At 34.2% G+C, this 13,983-nt stretch overlaps 1 protein-coding gene across 1 annotated transcript in view; it reads right to left on the reverse strand.

Annotated features, from left to right (window-relative positions):
- LOC106106894 overlaps positions 1-13,983 on the reverse strand; it is a 33,840-nt gene that overhangs the window by 11,507 nt on the left and 8,350 nt on the right. Inside the window, exons 3-6 of the mRNA XM_013287552.1 lie at positions 2,960-2,983; positions 1,961-2,234; positions 1,295-1,362; positions 918-1,118 (exon numbers count right to left, since the gene is read on the reverse strand). Coding sequence (XP_013143006.1) covers positions 918-1,118; positions 1,295-1,362; positions 1,961-2,234; positions 2,960-2,983 — 567 coding nt within the window. The remainder of the gene's footprint in view (positions 1-917; positions 1,119-1,294; positions 1,363-1,960; positions 2,235-2,959; positions 2,984-13,983) is intronic.

Genomic DNA, 13,983 nt, shown 5'->3' on the forward strand with positions numbered 1-13,983 from the left:
CTTTGGCAAATGTTTATACTCTATGCCCGGACAACTGTCACCTTTGATTTTTTTAATTGTATGTGATTGTTACGGAGTTATATTAAAAGAAGATAACACCTAACAAAAAAGATAATAACATTGTACTAGGTTAAAAAGAACCTACGCAAAATTAGCATCAAACAAGTTTTTATTCATAAAACACCATTGATAAACTTCACGCACAATGAATATAATAAAAAAACGTTCGGTATTTGATTCAAAAGCAGTTTCATTGATAAACATGTACTTATTATGTATTCCATGCACAATCAGTCATATCAATGTACGGGTCTACAACTCAAGTTATTATACTGTGAGTAGACCTTTAATACTGGCAAATTCAATTTATTTTCTACATAAAATGAACATTTTTTTTTATAACATAAGGTGGCAAACGAGCAAGCGGCCACCTGAAACCGACAAAATGGCGAAGCGACCGCTGCCCATAGACATCCGTAATTGCAGATGCGTTGCCTACCCTTATACGACGGAGGAGGAGACGCATATAAAGAGAATATTTCCCCTTCCTATACATCTCCTCCACCGTGAAATCCACTTCCCCTTCCCAACCTCTCCTTATAAGAAAAGGGTGGTGAAGAGAAAGGGACTTAAATTAGGCCTCCGGCACCACATTCATCAGACGAAACACGAAATTGCTTCCATTTCACGCCTGTCTTCTGTGTGGTCGTGGTATTACACCGGGCGTGCCGGCTCTGCAGTGCTAAGATGTTAAAGCGGGCACTACCACTGTTACACACACATTGAAAATTTGAAAGAAAAGTAACTTTGTCAACATGCTATGCTAACCAATAAACCTGAATGTCACTTTACAATTCAAAATAATTACTAACATTAGGGAAATAAGGGTCATTTGAGTCAAAGAAATAGATTCGTACCACAGAGCAAAGTTCAAACAGCAATATCCAGGGATCTTCCTCCAGGCATTTGGCAACAAACGCCAGTATGTTCTCATGCCTCGAGTCTCGGTATATCCTCGCCTCATCTAAGAACCTTGCCTTATCTTCTAAACTTGCATTCTGGTTTAGAATCTTGACTGCTACTGAAGTACCCGTGTTGTCCAATTCACCCTCAACCACCTGGAAATAAAATCATCATCATCTCCTTGTTCCTCAATTACTCTAGCACCAGGTTTTTGTCCTTCATATTCGGTCATGTGTCGTCACTCTCTTCTTGATCGTGTCACCTTTACTGTGTACCCCTTCACACTAAAATAAGATAACTCTATTTCGGAAAATAAATAATTTCAACATACCCTGCCAAACCATCCTCTACCAATTTCTCGTAAATACTGTAGCCGATTCCTGGACAAATCTTCACCACCTGCAAACAAAAGGTAGGAGTTACTGTCGTAGTAAGTAAAAGTTAGCAAAAGGTTCTTTAAATTTCCATTATTTCCGAATTAAAACGATACTTTTTTTCAATTTTTATGACTCAAAGTAACAAGAATCCGAATCGAAGACCCGGAAACATTACGGATGACCCTTGAACCATGCGGCCGAGGTAGCGTAACTACATATTGAATTCGACTCTATTGAATACACAATAAGTTGTCTATAAATATGTAAGACGTAATAGGAAATGCATCAGAGTACCGTAACACAATCGTTTTCAACTGACGACAACTACACTGTAACTTGCAATAAAGTTATTCTGTACAGAAACCGTTGCTTTATTAGGCTGTTTTATCGCTGTCGTGTTTCACTATACTTTTAAAGAAAGATGCAGTTAAGTGATGAAAGAGACCAGTCCAGTAAAACTAAGTTAAGAAACATTCTAAAGACTTATTGCATATGTTTTGTTGTGTTTATACGTGGATATACTTTAACTTCATGGTACTTAACCAATCGAGGAACAATCTACTTTATGAATTTACCAGTTTTAAAGCAACTTTAACTTAAAGGATAATTATAGTACTAACCAAACCAATCAGCGCATCTTTCTAAAGGATCTATCACTCTCAAGTCTGCGGGCAGCGGTTCAAACTCGACGACTGATTCCCGACTTATCCTGTTACGCTCCTCATTCTCACTGACGATGTACGCTGCCGCATTATTGTTGGCGATATTCTGCATCTCGCGCAGTGAGATCGGTCCATTATTATTGTCCTCGCTGATGTTGTTGTTAACTGGCTCCGGGAACACTGCGTCGGGCGGCGCGCGCGCATTGTGCAGGCTTGCGGTCGGCGCGAACAACTGTTGGTTACAAATGGTTTAATATACAGCAAAGTGGACTAATTATAATTTTAAACAAATAATCGTACTCAACCGATTATCGTAATTAAATTTGATGGAAAAATCCTTATAATAGAATATGTAACAAGTTTGGAATTTACCTATAAATACATTTATATGAAAACTATATTTCAATTGCAATGTTCAGCAAGGACTTTGTTGATGACTCTAAAAGATTCGGTTTTATGGCTATTGAGAAATTAACAAACTGTTAATGCAATTACAAAACGTATATTACAAACTACTATGAAAACAGTATTGAACCATTACCCCTCTTGTAACAAAAACATAATTGCATTTACATTCAGTGCAAACATAAAAAAAATTAACAACATTAAAGAACACCAATCATGCATAAAATACCAATTATTTTCTTACTACAAATAATAAGGACAAAAAATGCCCTATTCAAAAGTAAAAACCATACATAAACAAAACAAAAGCGATGAGCGTTACATTAAACGTTAAATTCTGAAACGAAGAAGCCCAAAACATCACAAAACATGCATTTGCCAAAAAGAAGTATAAACCAAAAAATTACTATCGTATCCAACGATAAAATTTTCATTTAAAAAATGAACAATCAACGATACAAAGTTTTCATTTATCTAGCATGCATCTGTGTCAACACAACACAAGGCACAACGCAACACAAGCCACGTCATCGGCGTGCGAATTAGTGCTACCTGATTGTCTGCTCCTGCGTTCGGCTGTCGACAATACAGAAAAACATACTATGTAGTAATCGTCATTAGCACGTAACATATACAAGAAACATAATTTGTTAATCTTTGATTTCCTCGACTGTGAAAATCGTTAACAATTTTAATTGTACAATTTCTTAAACAACTTTTTAAAATTTACTTTTTAGTAATTCGTTTCATAGGCACCTTTAGGTGTGTATATACCCACTCATAACATAACACACGTGTGTTACAATTTTAGTAGGAAAATGCATCAACAAATTAATTCGTGTGAGCAATATATTTTAAATGGCACATAACAAATTCCCTAATGGGTAAATTGCTGTATTATGAGGTATATTAGGTAATCTTTACAACTAGGTCGTAAAATTGTAGCAATAAAACTTATAACAAATCGTTCTAGGTTTTAATTTTTCTATTTTTATTTGGATAATTCTGTCTGACACATTAAAATAAAAAAAATACGTCATAAGAATTCAACACAAAAGCCGGTCTTATAGACATTTTACAAACAAAAACAATCAAAACACAGCACCAATTCCAAACGCATATCTTTTCTCCCAACTATTTTTACTTCATAATAAAGGTTAATTAAGAATCAGTGTTATAAAGTCCTCCGTACACATATCTGTCTAAACTATTATCAACGTAGTAAATCAAACATAGCACGAAGAAGTAAAAATAAGTTTGATAGAACTGTGATAGGAAAAAGACAATAATCATCGAATCAACGGGACAAAGTTCTATCGAGCGAAAACCACATTAATAGCACCGTAAGAGACACGCACGCGAGAACAAAATCAATGGTTCAACAAATTTTAATACGGGTACATCGTCAAGTGGTTAGATCGACCTATTTGATGAAGTTACATCAACTTAAGATATCTTTTTATTTAGGTGGAAACCTGCGTTTACTCGATACTACATTTATTCATAGTTTATGAATTGTTTTAAATTTGACTAAGTTCATATCAACGTTTCGCTTTATCAATGTAATTTTAACATATCCTGTTTAGTCTGCGTAAGCTGTGGGTTGCTGCCAGTACATATTTTGCTCTTTGCGACCTCTCGTTACATCTTGTTCTGATTGACGCTCCCTACAGAGTCTTTATAACAATTTTTTAGTGTTTTATTTTCATTAATATAGTCAATTAACATTTAAGTTGCCAGCTTCTACTACAAAAATTTTGTCACGAAAGGAGTTAATATTCAACTAGCCTCAAAAATAAATGTTATTACTAAATCAGAGTCACACATTCATTGATTCCATTATAGATAAGGTGGTATTACCCAACCGGCATGTGGGCTGGGGCCATTTCGCATCAACAATGGCTGACAATTGGCGGGAACGATGTTCGCGAGCTGAGGCAATGTCACCTGACAATGGAACAGTAAACCGCTTTATGGCTGCGTTCGGATACTCGCACAATACCATTTCCACCATTGATTAGATTGCGGAATACAACTGTAAATAGTAGAATACAAATGTGCAAAACCGAATTTGTCGCCATTATGGTACAAAGTAACATTGGTACTGACATTTAACAAAGTAGCGAAACGAATACTACGTTTGAAGGTAACCTAATTTAAATTGATCGTTAAAAACTTTGTTGTTTTTACGATGTCGAACACTTTTAGCACTTTAAAATTAATGGACCATAGCTTTGTTATTGGTAGTAATATTTAAAGCATTAAAATATTACTTAAATTAATTGTTATAACAAAACTAATAAAATTGTGTGGGATTTCACAATTTCTTATGGTTAACATATAACTCCGTTTTAAGGTTACACGAATCCGAACAATTTACAATTAACTATATCCGACTGCAGTATACTTTAGTGACGTTCTCATAACCGGTCTCCCAGTACTCGTATTTAAACATGACATCAACTGTGCAAGCGCAATACGTACAAATAGATATACTTGTTGGTACCGACACGTGCTATCTGAGAATGGTTCTCTCCGCGTCAACCGGTGAATTGTAAACCGTTAAATTTAAAAGAACGTCAATGCCCACAACGCTATCCCAACAATTTTGGCAGCAATACAATGTCATTAATATTGGTCTCTATTTTCGTTTGGAATTCATGTGTGTACATCAACCGAGAAATGCATTTCGCATTCTCAGAATACAAAATTGTAGTGTCATATTTTTTCTGGATATTTTATATTAAAGTTATGGGTGCAAGAATAACATCAATACAGACCAATAATCCCAACAGACAACACAAGATTTATTAAGTAACTTTAAATAAAACTGACAATAGTACATAATAATAATTTGCATTATCATTATCAAAGCAAGTTCAGTTAAATAGAACTGCGAAAGGTACATTGAAATAGTTATGGAAGCATAACATTCTATAAAAAATATAATATTTCTGCATCTATTCATTTGATGGTAATTTTAATGAGGTGTACTCGTTTTCGAGTTTGTATTTAATAATTTCCCACTCGCTGGTAGTTAAAAATGAAAATGAGCCCTACATCTAAAAACTAAAAGTACAAGATTACTTATATACTATTTTGCGTCAAGACAAAATATAATTAGGGAGAATAAGAACAAATATTAACGTCGTTCTTTTACAAATAAGTGTAGCAGCGTAAAAAACAGAATAATTAAAAAAAAAGTCTGCTCCGATTTGTAATCGGTTTAAATATCGATATCGTATTAAGTCGTATGTGTGCAAAACGGGATACGATGAGCAAGAACAATGCGTTGAAAATGGATCACTTCGAGAGCCCTCATCAAGCCTTCGAACCTATCACTTAGCGCCGAGTGCCTAGATCAATGGGAATAAAGAGTAAATATATTTTACGGCACATCCGAAAATTCTCGAGCAGTCTTCTCTATGATCTTTAAACCTTACTGTGAAAGATATAACAAATAATTTATTTATTTACTAATTTTCGCTCCCGATTAAGTTTATGTAAAATAAAAAAAGAAGTAGCCTTAGTGCTCTTACAGACCATCCCTACATCTATGCCAAATGTTATCGAGATCCGTTCAGCAATTTAGGCTACAAACTTTAACAAACATCCATCCATCTTAACTTTCGCATATATATCGTTACTAAGTCATGACATTTGTCATTGCTGTGTTTGTTTATATTTCGGAAAAATGATGTCAAATAAAACAAAACACTTTTAAAGAATGTAGAAAAAAAGACAATATAAAAACCTCCGCTAATTGGTAAATTAACCTCGGCGTAAAATGAATATTCCGCGCTACCGGGTCATGCAACACCGTGCTTTTAAGCTGATTACATTATGATGGCAATTTTGAAGAGTATTAGTGAAGGGGCGCTCGAAAACTCTTTAGCGGGATTAAAAAGGTCAACGTACATACGACAGAGGTCGCTGCAGTGTGAACTACTGCAGAGCGAGCTCTTTGATGACAAAAGCTCAGTGAACGTGAATTCATGCTGAAGCTTCAGAAACCGTTTTTCATAAAGCTATTGTTACTCTAGAAATAGTCACCCGTTGTGGTATTAGGTGATTATAGTTTTCTATTTGAAAACTATCCTATACTAGCTGTTCCCGTGCGGTTTCCTACGCATGAAATTATGAATACTTTGTTATCAATTAAAAATGTCAAATTAACATGTCATGATAACAAACCATGGCAATCTTACTTCCTTGATGTTGGCAGCTTGTAGTTTATGGACTCTTTCCCACACTAAGGTTTTTATCCAATTTATATACCCCTAAGTTTAATAGCGTGAAAATATATAGCCTAAAGCGTGTTGTAAGTGTAGGGCTTTTTATTAAAGAAAGAATTGTTCAAAAATATTCGATTGCTGATATCTTACGCCACAAAGTAATGTGTGTTTACGCTTTATTATATTAGTATAGATTTAATTACAAATTTTATACACAAAAATGTTTAAATCTGATCATCGTAAATTCAACGTAAATTACTATTTTGTGAGCCTAAAAAAAAGTTTTTTGTAACTAACATATTCTTCCAAAGTCTTCTAGACCTTTTTCATTTAGTAATTTCATTTATCACTTAATGTACTTTCATATTCCTGGAAAAAATATGTACAAAACTTCTGAATTAACCATTATAATTGTGCGATTGAATAGTAACAATATCTCGCCGATTAGAATGTCAATGAAATTATATCAATTACAACGCTTTGTGAATTTTATTATCATCAAATTGACCTCTATAATCACCATCGTAATGAGAACTAAGACCTTAAATAAGGCCCGTAAGTAAACAACGTCAACGAAAACAATTTAGCACGTGACTAAGTGGAATATATGAAAATAAAATAATTGAGTCACAAGAGCAAACACAAACGTCATATGTTTGATATCCAATGCATCCTTATTCATGAACCAAACAAGTGCGCAGGTTTTTATTATAAGTACCTTGAGATAGTAGCTAACCATCATATAGAATTCTTTAAAAAAAACACAGACGACACTCCGGTGAGTACAAACAAAATGAGGCTTCACTCTTCAAGATCCGTCAAAGTGTTTTTGTCATTACAGGAAAAAGAAAGTTACTCTGCTCAAGAAAAATCTCACAAAGTACAGGATAAATCCTTAGTATATTGACATTTCAAATACAAATACAGCCATCAGATTACATCTAATATTGTCTATAACCAGCTACATAGATTCTGCGATGATACAATTTGTAGCTACTAAAGGGAAGATCATACAATCATACAATAATGTTTACCTTGTTACGTCACTCGATTCAATTGTAGACCAATGATTACAATGTACTCTCAATGAACGGCACTAAACAATGTAGGTAAGCTCTGCTACATTGCGACTTACAGCGGAAGTGAGTAGTCCCTTAAACTTCCTGTACAAAGATTAAAAGTACGCAAATTCATATATGCCACAGCCTGCAAACTATTCGTTTAAAAAAATATAGCGAGTATGTCGAGAAATTAAAAAATAGTGACTTATGTGTTCTTTTAGACTATGTACTTTATTTATGTCATTTTTCCGCAAAATCCGGTGAGCAGTTGTAGAGATACCAAACATCGCAACTTTCGCATTCATAAGTAAAAAATCTCATCTGTATTGAGACATTTATTAAAGAAATATTAGACTTAAAGGGTATCCGTTGTTTGGCTTATAAACCAAAATATAAAGAAACAATTATTTTTACTCTTAACCATGTAAAAAACTCGACAACTTGTCAATGTGAAGTCTGCCTAACAATAACGTTGCACCGCAGGCGTGGTATCTTGATAACAATCACCACGCCCTCTATAGAAGCGAGAGCATCTTTGTGTTCAGATAAGTTAATACTTTTGCACTGATAAATACCTGCCGACCTTGTACATGATAACTTGTCTCGATCATAAGATGCGATCAAACAAACAAACCTTTATGTAACTGGTATTAAAATATACAATAATATTTGCGTTTAAAATAGCTTTATATTTCAGAAGTAAATGTTACATTCCATGCGCTATCTGCAGTAAAATTCCTATAGATCAGTTCTGACGAAAATTATTTACGAACGGAAAACTTACAAATGAAATTTCAATCAAGACGATACAGAAATAAGATTGCTATCACACGAACATTTCTCAACAATTTCTTTAAGTTTTAATCATACTAATTACATTCATAAATTATATTAAAACTCATATCAAATAAACGAACATCACATCTCAGTGCAATTAGTACTTCGGTCGTAATCAGTTATGTAATATGCGTTTAATATGCGACTGATGCATTAAATATGTCGACGGACATCAGTTCGAACACTGAGAGCTCCTTGTATTAATACAAACGGACAAGCGCAATTAGCGAACACGTGACGATTGTGAGTCAGAATCGTGGCTGCGCACGCGCATGTACTGAAAAGTTTCTGTAGAGTCGGTCTAAAGGTGTGCAGAGGGTTTAGATGCGTTCGTTAGAGACCTACAGAAGTATTTCAATATGTTCACTAAGGAGGTTTAAGGGAGTAAAAAAGTTTTTGTTCAAGTTTGTCCATTACATACCTGTACAAGAGATTTTTTTCTTTTTCACTAAACTGTTAGAAATGTAAGAATAGTATTATTTTCTACACCAGTGTACATACACCTTTAGTGTGTGACCTTGACCGTGTATGGTACTCGCACAACCGGGGTATGACGTCACATGTGTATGTGCAATTCTTTTTGTACCTACCTACTGTGTAAATTCTACAAAGCAAATAGTAATTACTGTACGTGCAATTAGAACTAATGGAATTGGTAGTTAATGCATAATGTTTCAAATTGTAGAATTAAACACTATATGTTTTATTAATAAAAAAGAAATATAGTTCGTAATACCAACCTAGTTAACAAAAAAAGTTACCAAAAAGCATCAATAGCCTAGTTAACGATGGCACTGGACCCAATGGTCCTCCAATTATAAAAAAATTGAAACACCTCCCTCGGGTCTCCCACAGATGACCTTTCCGGAAAACGTTATTGAATTGATTAGTATTTCCTCAGAGGGCTCCCCTTTCGATATATTTCCGTTCAGTCTTTTAGTTCGCTACAGCCCTTTATTAAATGAGTCACCAATTTACTTTTTCATTATAGTACCGGACTACTGGATACATGAAGGGACAAAGATAGAACTCAAAGGAAAAATATTTTAATAAACACATTTTTATATCATACTAATAATATTAATATTATAAATGCGAAAGTTTGGATGAATGTTTGTTAGAGTATGTAGCCTAAACTGCTGAACAGATTTTGATGAAATTTGGAATACTTAGATGTAGAGTATAGTTTGGAAGAATAGGTTACTCACTTTTGTTTATTTTTATTCCACGCGGACGGTGTCGCGGTATGGTAAGAATGGTATATAATACTACTCTTTCAAAATCCTCATCGGTAGGTCGCATCCAATGTTATGCATGTAATATTTAAAAATCGCAAATGTAGTGCAAAGTCCAAGAATCTTGGTGTCGTCACGTTTAGGAGGACTAGTGGTGTACGATGAAGTGAATCGATACAATTCAATTTTCAAGTTTAGAAATAGCCTAATGTGTGACAGATACGAAAAAATTGCTTTAACTTTATATTGTTTTGTTTTATTTTACATGAGCTATTCGAATATTACGTGATCCGATAGTCAAAGTAAAAATAAATGTTAATTACAATTAGCGGTAACCCAAAAAAGTGTAGTGTATACTTGGTTCGTCATAGGACAAGTTTTAGAAATACAAAAATATTAGATCAAGATAGTTTTACGGTTTAAAATATCAACTTGTCTCGACACAAGAGTGCAGTCGCATCACTACGTATTCGCGGATCTATTAACCAAATCGCATGTTTTCACATGCACTCTGATTAGAGTACGATTCATACGAATTGGTGACGGCATTCGCGTGGAATACGGATTCTCAGTTATAAAGGTATTTGTTGACTGCAAGTTTATTATGTAAAGGTTTGTTCAACTGTTTCTTTATTACTAGTACATATTAATACTTTAAAGATATTCTGAGATGTCTTTCAGCCTCCTGGTGTTTGATGAATGTCACATCATCAAGTAAACAACAAAGTTTAACTTGAAGACTTACTAAGCTAAATGACGAAATCTTCTAAAAGTACGAATGCGTAAGAAAAATATTTGAGTTCTTTGTCAGGGTGATTTTACAAAACTTAATTGCACTATACAATTTACATCATGAATTGTGCATTTCCCATTATTTCAAATACTAATTAATTTAGCAAATGCTGTTAATTTCCGAAGAGTAATAAAAACTTACCGTAAAACTAACACGTAAGCAACACTACAAAATTCACACAAAACACTATCAAAACGTACCATAATAATAAGTTGTTCATTTATCCAGTTAAAATAAAAAAGCAGACGTTGCACATAATGTCCAATTTCCCGAACGACTGTAACGTAGGTAATTAATCGAGTGATGAATGGAATGATCGATGAATGGCGATACGATAAACACATTTCGTCATCAACATCATTGGTGTTCAATGCACTTCGTGAACATCGGACAGAACAATGGCTTAGGCGAATGTGCCAATACAAGATAGAATCTATTCATTGAAATAATTTTACATTTCAACAATTTAAAAACATACTTGACTTACATACTTTCAAACGATAATATGCGGAACCAAGAGCTTGTTAACTGTAATTGTACTTAGATTATTAATTTATTTTATTTTAAACTAGCCGTTGCTCGCGACTTCATCCACGCATTATTAAGATAAAAAGTAGCCTATAACATGCCCATCTGAAATCCACCCCGCCGTTTCGGAGATTACCCGGCACAAACGCGGCTTCAGACAGACAGACGGACAAAAATTTATTAAACGCGATTTTCCTCATCGGCAATGCAAATACATCATATTCTCGAAATCTGGAATTCTTCCTATGATATTACAAACAGACTCTCCAATTTTATTCTATGCTTATAGATATAGATAGATAGATCAATCTAAATTATTTTTCCCTGTAAAGCTACAAAGGTTTCAAGTTTAAAACACTCCTTCGAGTTCAAAACATCGTCAGCTCAAAGAAGCCTTCGCAACGCGTACAGGTAATTGTAAACCAAGGAACTTATCAAATGAAGTCTGGCTTTAAGTCGGTGTATCTTGAAATACGATATACAACAAGATATCAACACGTTTAAAATTTCTGTCTTTCTTGTTAACTGCTTTTTATCTTCGATAGCAATTCTATATCATAATCATGTCATTTAACTCCTTATAGACAAAGAATATTTAGCATCTAACAATATACAACACAATATGGATGGTGCAAAACATGTGGTTTTTTTTAATATTATAAGGTAATGCAAACGAACAAGCGGCTCCCTTAATCCACCGAAATGGCGGAATGTCCACTGCCCATAGACATCCGCAATTGCAAATGCGTTGTCTACCCTTAATAGAAGGTAAAGAAGACGCACATAAATAAGTTATTTCCTATGCGACTCCTCCACCGTCAAATCCATTTTTCTTTTCCATCCTTTCCTCTTAAGAAAAGGGTGGAAAGAGAAAGGGACTAATACACACAAGGCAGTAAAAGTTGCATGCCCACAATCTTACCAGCATTTTAAGTTTATAGATGAAATCGTGACAGATGAATCTATAAATGACAGAGCGTCCGTGTCCGAGAAGTTAACGGAGGTTACCGTCTCATTGTTGTAATCACTTAGCGTTCTAGGCCTAAGTTTTTAGCGCTAAAGTCCTATGTTTTGCATAGTCATGGTAGGTTTTCTGAGTACGCCGCACGAGTACTCTTAAGATGCAATACTCTCTGAGTGGTAGGGGACGGAGTGTCGAAGGGTGCGCACTCTTCACAGAGTCATTTTGCTTTCGAGACAAACGACAATTACCATTTTCCAAAGCTAGAAAACGTCTAGGTTTCTAATGGGATTTTTAAACTACTATACAGAGAAAAATGTATTCCAATAGTAGACAAAAAATTAAGATGATATTATTAAATTCTAAATGGGGTTAAGTAACAAAAATGTATTATTACCTATTAATTTTTTTTTTAAATTATCCATATCTAACATCACAGATGTGCGAAAACATGTTGTTGAATGAATGACTCAAAGCTTGTTTTCGTTTAGATCTATGGAAAACATATAATCACCACTATTACAAGAACATAAAAATACTATACTGAGTATATACTTCAATTCAAAACTAATCTCTAAAGCAAATTATTTAAACACCGTTATTAGCAACCCACATGTCTTTCGATCTCCCACGACCTTCCCCAAGCGACGCGTTATGGACAAACAAAAATTGTTTACGCGATGATAATTGCTCCTAAATTTCATGACGGCTTGCGCAAGGTTAACGTGACTAATAATTTAATCAAAATGACTCAGATCGTGTTAATTTAAAATGTAAAAGCTGAGGTAAAAATTCCACTCAGAACCTTCAAATCATATCCTAGTATAGGAAATTTTATATTTTATACATTATTATTATTTACTAGCTGTTTCCGTGCAGCTTCATCCGCATGAAATTATAAAACAAATATTTTATATTTACATTTGTCTAATTAATAATAGCAAATGTCAAAATGACGACATGACAAAACTGTGCAATCTTGCTTCCTTGATGTTGGCAACAACTTATGGTCTCTTTCACACATTAGGGTTTTTATTCAAAATAATTAGCCCCTAAGTTTAATGGCGTTAAAATATATAGCCTAAAGCGTGACACAAGTGTAGGGCTTTTTATTAAAAAAATTATTATTCAAAAATATGCTGTAATTGCTGACATCTTAGGCACCAAAGAAGTGTGTGTTTACGCTTTATTACAATAGTATAGATAGTATAGATTATTATTTATTATTAGTAGATTTTATGAATTAAATTTGCCTTCAGTGTGTACACGTCCTTTGTAATCGCGAATCTATTCACGTTAAAGGCGCGACATTCACGAACACAATTACACTGACGAAGGTTACTCCTAACGCAAATAACCACCTTTATTATACCAGATAAAACTGCTTTTCAGCGAACATATTTTCGACGTAGAATTGTTTTTAAGTATCACTTTTTTACATTTAAAAATATTTTTTTCTCATACTTTAACTTATAGCAAGCTAAATGACGGTGAAAATGGCATAAAAAACACTTACTACTTTTATAAATGCGAAATTAGACAGATGGATGTTTGTTAAAGTTGGCAGCCTAATCGTCTGAACGGATGTCGATTAAATTTGGCATAGATGTAGAGCATAGTCTGGTATATAATAATAACACGTAGGTTGTTTTTTTGTTTAATTCTTCGTGGACGGTGTCGCGTGAGAAAGCTAGTTAAAAATAAATGAAGTCTTTTGTCATTGTCTTTGTAAAAGTAAGTGTGCTAGGTCAACAAGTTAGTATTGTATCCATATCTTTGTCAGAGTAGCTCTGAAGTATGCTGAGATATGAAGTTGTTTGCAGATCATCTAACTGCGACCCGCAGCGGGCGCAGTGCCAAGACGAAGCGCCATAGCGCCTACTGCATTGACTGTCACACTAACACAACTATCCAATGAAATCAGAG

This window comes from Papilio polytes, unplaced genomic scaffold (assembly GCF_000836215.1).
Source record: "Papilio polytes unplaced genomic scaffold, Ppol_1.0 DF822067.1, whole genome shotgun sequence".
Taxonomy (NCBI): domain Eukaryota; kingdom Metazoa; phylum Arthropoda; class Insecta; order Lepidoptera; family Papilionidae; genus Papilio; species Papilio polytes.